Source organism: Canis lupus, chromosome 5 (assembly GCF_003254725.2).
Source record: "Canis lupus dingo isolate Sandy chromosome 5, ASM325472v2, whole genome shotgun sequence".
NCBI lineage: Eukaryota > Metazoa > Chordata > Mammalia > Carnivora > Canidae > Canis > Canis lupus.
This window is the reverse complement of record NC_064247.1, coordinates 42,875,096-42,881,095: the sequence shown is the minus strand read 5'-3', so window position 1 is coordinate 42,881,095 and position 6,000 is coordinate 42,875,096. Positions and strand designations below refer to the sequence as shown.

General features: G+C 57.1%; 1 protein-coding gene across 1 annotated transcript in view; it reads right to left on the bottom strand.

The window, feature by feature from the left end:
* Positions 1-4,829: 4,829 nt before the first annotated feature.
* The window catches only part of MAP2K3 (mitogen-activated protein kinase kinase 3), a 29,690-nt gene continuing 28,519 nt past the window's right edge, over positions 4,830-6,000 (bottom strand). The window contains exon 12 of the mRNA XM_025428095.3: positions 4,830-5,941. Within this exon, the coding sequence (XP_025283880.1) occupies positions 5,858-5,941 (84 nt within the window). The 3' untranslated portion in view covers positions 4,830-5,857. The remainder of the gene's footprint in view (positions 5,942-6,000) is intronic.

Genomic DNA, 6,000 nt, shown 5'->3' with positions numbered 1-6,000 from the left:
TTCTCACCTGTCCCCTTTTCTCTCTCTCTTTTTTTTATGATTATTTATTTATTTATTCATGAGAGACACAGAGAGAGAGAAGCAGAGACACAGGCAGAGGGAGAAGCAGGCTCCATGCAGGAAGCCCGGGTCTACAGAATCATGCCCTGGATTGAAGGCGCTAAGCCACTGAGCCACCAGGGCTGCCCCCCTTTTCTTTCACAGCACTGAGTGCAGTTTATAATACTCCTAGCTGATCCTTGGGGGAGTGAAAACAAGACTTCAATGGTACAATAATTTGTGGCCCTACATGACAAAATCTTATCCCTTAGTACTGTATCTCTCATTAGGGAGAAAGTAAATTTAAATTATTGAGTTAATTAATCACTTTTAATTATTTAATTATAATTAAGTTTAACAAATGTAAATGATTTGATTAATTAATTAATTGTATTTGATGTTTCTCCTTAGGGAGTGATAATGCAGAAGAAGTAGGAAAGCAGTTGCTTTAAGTATCTGTGGGTTTGCTTGTGCCATGTCTGAAGCCTTTGCTGAGCTCACTGAGGGCAGGCCCAGGTCAGCCTCAGCCCCGCTGGAGCTCCAATTCCAGAGCACTGCCTGGTACACAGTGGGTGCTCAGATGACACCTTCCGGGTGCCAAGCCTTACAGTGAAAGATCCAGACAAGGCTGTGACATAGAGAGTCCCTGCTGAGCCCCTTTGCCTGGACCCCACGGGTCAATGGGGAGCCATGGAAGGGACGGACTTCCTGGGCTGGTGCATCCCAAGAGGTCACAGCTGCCGCCGCCTCCCAGGCCCCCCTTCCACCCAAGTCTGGCGGCAAGGCCGGCCCAGGACAAGAATAGAGCGGCCCACAGCTTCGGCAAGGCTAGAGGGGGTGGATGCAGCTAAACCTGGCTTGGCAGGTGGCTCGCTCAGGGTAGGGCCAAGCTTTGGCTGCGGTGGGGGGCAGGGCAGGACTCCCGGGTTTCTGGGTTCACCCAGCTCTGCTTTACCGTCTGGGGGGCCTGGGGCAGGACCAGACCCTCACTGAGCCTTTGTAACCTCCAGGAGAACCCGTCTCCCAGGCATGAGGATGCATGAGCTACGATAAACATAGCACAGCTCATGTATATATATACCCTCCCACCTGGTTTCCAAAAGGATTCGAAATGGCTTTCACAAGAGGCAAAGAAATGAACACTTACAGCGTGCCAGGGTTTACTCATGAGGCCCTCACGTCACAGGCCTCGGGGAGTAGAACCAGGACAAGAAGAATCTCTGATCCCTCCAGGAAGCACATCTAAAGGAGAATGAGCTCCCCATCGCGGGAGGTGTACAAGCAGAGGCCACAGACCCCGGGTGGTGGGGGGGGGGGGCGGGTTGGCTGGGAAAGGATCAGCACAGCACAGGAGGGCTGGGCCAGATGCTAAGTCCCTGCTGGGAGAGGAAATGACAGCAGCCTGCTTGCTCAGTCACCGCCCCTGCCCACAGGCAGCGGGCCCAAGATAAAGCTGGGGGTTGGGAGCCATTTGCTAGCCCCTCCCTCTTCCCTAGGCCAGAGTCACCCAAACAGGCTGACAAACTGGAGCAGGGACTCACCCTGAATCGAGGTCCTCTGCAGCATCACAGGGAGCCCTGCTCTCAGACACAGAGCCAGGCAGCTGATGTTTGGGAGACACCAACTGAGCACTCAGCACCCAGCTTTGCTGCTGCTTGCTGGGTGGCTTTGAGCTATTTGCTTCAGTTCTCTGAGGCGCAGGATCCCCAGGTAGTACAATGAGGGGGTGGCCTCCTAGGACCTATGCCCCAGAATCAATACAACTGTGGCCCCATTCCCCCACCCCCAGACCCAGCGAGGCTGGGCTCCCCTGGCCTCACTGCACTGGTTCAAGGTTCAGCCTTGAGGCCAGAGGGCACGGTACCTGCACCTGCCATTTCCTGTCAGTGACCCCTCTCTATTCCGGGCTCTGAGTAAGACAGCCCCATCCAGGCCCTAGAAGACCTCCTGGTGTAGGGGGAAGAAAATATGCTAGGGTGACGGGATAGAGTGACAGGGCATTCAGGGAGGCCACATGTGGACATCTGAGTCAGCCAGGAGGACATCTTGGGAGACTGTTCTGGGCAGCGAGAATAGCCAGTGCAAAGGCCCTGAGGTGTGTTTGAGCGCTGTGTGTCTGACGCCCAGGGAATAAGTGGGAAAGTGATGATAGGGTGGGCCAGCTGGTGTGGGTGTTGTGGGCCAGCAGGAGGCTTGGACTAGGGGAGGAGGGAACCACAGCCCCGTTCTCACGAGGAGAGACTGGGCTGACACATAACAAGGAAGGCTGCCTTCCCTGGCAGAGGGAAGTAGCCAAATCCTCCCTCGAAGGCTGCTTTCCCACTCCCGACCAGGCCTGAATGCTGCATTTTAATGCTACCTGATGAGGAGCCTCTCAAAGCTGTCATTAAAACAGGAAGTCCGCTGCCTCTGCCACCTGTTTCTCAGTCCAGTGAGGCTCATTGGCCCCAGGAATAGGCACCGTGCAGACCTCGCTGCCTGGAGAGAAATGGAGACATCCCGCCCTTAGCAGAAGGGCCTCTGATCTCTACCTCACAGCCTGGGGACAGGGAAGAGGGGACCCGGCCACTTTCAGTGAGGAGCAGGCAGGAAGCCTTCACTGAGGTCATAGTTTATATAAACTGTCAAGGGCCCGTGGACTGAGCATGTCCTTTGTGAATGTCAAAATTATCTGCACACGGGCATCTCCCACTTGGATTCCTGGACCCCCTTTGTAAGAGCTGGAGGATCCCATAAATAGTAGCTGAACCCGCAAACAACTGGTGTTCGAACTAATGTGTGGAGGAATCTGCAAACTCCAAAGTGCTTTCTAACGGGGGCCAGTACTTGGCAAACTGTGAACTACTTGGTAAACTACAAAATGCTTTATAATTCAGTCCAGGGCTTTGCAAACGTAAATTGCTTTGCAAATTGTTTTGTAAAGAGCTCTGCAAAGTCCTTCGGAACTGTCCTGCTCCCTGTGAACTGGGGAGCCATTTGCCAGCTACAGAGCGCCGTGCACCCCCAGGATGCTGCACACGAGTCAGGCCCCTGCCGGGTCCCCGTCCGTCAGGCCTGGAGCGCCCACCCCGCCCTATGCGCGCAGAGGCGGGTGGGGGTGCGCAAGCCAGCCAGTCGGGGTGACCAACCGCGCCCCGCCAGGGTCGGAGCGCGGGCCGGAGGGGGGCCAGGGCGCTCCGAGGCTGGGCGGGGCTCCGAGGACACGGGGTCAAAGTCCGGGCTCTGCCGCCTCCTGGTGGCGGCGGGAGGAACGACGGGGGCCGCGCCCCGGGGCCTCGGGTCCCGCCGGCCGTGTGCGCGCACACACCGGGCCAGCGGGCGGTCCGCGCACGCGCCTGCGTCCACGCGCGCACCTACAGGCCGGGCTGCGGAGTTCATTCACGCCGGCCTCCTTCGCCTCGCGTAGCCATCCATTCACTCGCAGCCTCATTCACCGGAGGTTGGCGGGACGCTCGCTGGAGGCCGGCTTGGGGACACGACAGTGGCAGGGCGCACGCACCCAGATAAAGGCGGAGAAGAGGAGCTAGCCTGGCTGCGCCGGCCGGCGGGGCAGCCCACGAACGGGCTGGGGGTGCCAGGCAGCCCCGGGAAGGTGCGGGAGGGGCGCTGCAGGCCGATGGCAGAGCCAGGGGGCCACGGCCTCCCTGAGGAAAGACGGAGGGCCACACGGGGCCTGGAACTGGAACTGACGGAGCGCGGTGCCCAGGACGGATTCGCCGCAGAAGCCTGTCCCAGACTGAGAACCACCTTAGGACCACCTGCGAGCAAAAAGCAGACTTCCCTTCCGGCTCAACTGAGGCTGAGAGGAGTGTGCACAAAGGCAGAGGACAGATGGACCCCAAAGAGATCCATGCCTCCCTCTGGGAGCGCGCCCCAGTTCGCACCCGACCAGGGAGGCCCTGCTCTCAGACCTGGAGATGTGGGCGGGCTGACTATCCCACCTCTGATCCTCCTGGTCTGTGACTGGCAGGAGGACCGGCATGAGACTCCGGGAGCCAGCCTGGACACTTTGCTAAGCGGCTGCGACTTGTCCCCACCAGGGAAGTGCGAATCCGAAACCCAGACACAGGAAGCCAAGCTAAGGGGGACACGGATTCTTAAGGATATGAACCAGGCTCCTTGATCTAATGATGCCTGAAGCCCACCACGGTTCTTACATGAGCATAAAAAAAAAAAAAAAAAAAAAATCCCTTCTGCTTGTCTGTTGAAGGAGGGTGTCAGCCCTCGCCCAGGCCTCAAGGATCACAGGATTGCAGGGCCACACTGGACCCTGGCAAGGAGCCTTCCTTGAGCTGCCCCCCAGGCCCCTCAGAGGGGACCTGTATCTGTCCCCAAGCCTCAGTGTCTCAGCCTTCCAAGGTATACAGCTTTTTCTCAGCTTTCTGAACCTGTTTTCACATCTGTACAGCAGGGTAACAACGTCACCTGAGCCAGTAACACAACACCCTTGATGAGGTGACCGTGTCAAGGCTGGGGTGCAGTGCTTGGCACGTGCTCATCCCTGTGTGCACCTGGCAATGCAGTCTTCGCCAGTGGGGGACAGGCACATCCACCAGTGGATTGGGCCTACGTCTGCTGCTCGGCCCAGTGTCCAGCACAGGGCCTAGAGCCTCAGCTGGGAGCTTCAGCATCCTCACATGTGCACGGGTCTGTCAAGTGCAGGGCCCTGAAGGGTTCAGCAGGACCTCTTTCCCTGACCACGCTGCCCTAGCCCTGACCCTTCCTCCTATGGGTCCCAGATCTTCACCACGGAGCGGAGCTCGCCACTTTGATACACAGTCTCACACAACTGTTGTTCTACTTTTCCTTTTTTTTTTTTTTTAAATTAAAACAGCAATCAGGTAACTGCCCCGACCTATCAGGGATAAAACCCTGGGCAGTCCTTTCTTCAAAAAATATATATTTTCTTTCTTTTTTTTTTTTTTTTAAACAACACCAAAAGCAAATCCACAGCCCCCGTTGAGCCGGTCCCCAAGGAGAGTGAGCTAGACAGCTCCCCTAGCACCTCTCTGAGCAGAGACCTTGGGCCCATCCCCCTAGACCCCAGACTGAGCAGAGACACAGGGATCTCCACCTGCTGGTCCCTAGGGAGTGGGAGAAAAGTGATCGGCTCCAAACCATGCAAGAAAAACCAGCCAAACCCACAAAGCAAAAGAAAAAAAATCAAGAGGATAAATTAAAAAAAAAGTGAAAACCCCCTCCCGAGGCAGTGGGCGGGAGCTAGGTTGAGCCCGTGTGCCCTTAGAGGCCTTATTCGCCAGTGCCAGGGTGAAGGCTCGGGTGGCTCTGTTGTCTCACTCATGGGGACTCAGGAGGATTCACATGGCTCATCCCCCGAGTGTGTCTCCCCCCAAATACTGAAGCCAGGACAGAGGCATGGCCACCCTAGGCCAATGTGTGCAAAGTCCATTCAGTCAAGAGATTAAAAAAATATACAACTTGGGTGGCATCCAGGGCTGGGCCACGGCAGTTTCCCGCACACGGGCACCGGCTGCCTTCTCTGTGAGGGGCAATTGGGTCTGCCATCCAGGCCCCTCCAAGTCCAGGATCTCGGGGGCTGGAGATGGGGTCCTTGAAGCAGCAGGGGCAGAGGCACTGGTGGGGTCCACAAGGGCCTGGCTGAGGGCCCCAGTGGTCTGGTTCTTTGGCACTTGGGACCAACGGCCTGCTATCGAGCCAGGCAGGAGCAGCCCCCTCGATTCTTCCCCCAAACCCTCAAGGCTGGGGTGGCAGTAGCTTCTGGGCATGGGCAAGCACTGCCCCAGCAGAGGGGGCTGTAGGGTGCTGGAGGGCCCAGTGCAGTCCATGGCCCTGCCCCCTATGAGTCCTCCCCCAGGATCTCCTTCACGAAGGCCGCAATGTCCGTCTTCTTGGTTTTGTGCAATGTGAAGAATGGGTGCTCCTGGTGGGACAAGAGAAGACAGTCACCTTGGGTAAGGGTTCATTGGCGAGGCAGAGGGG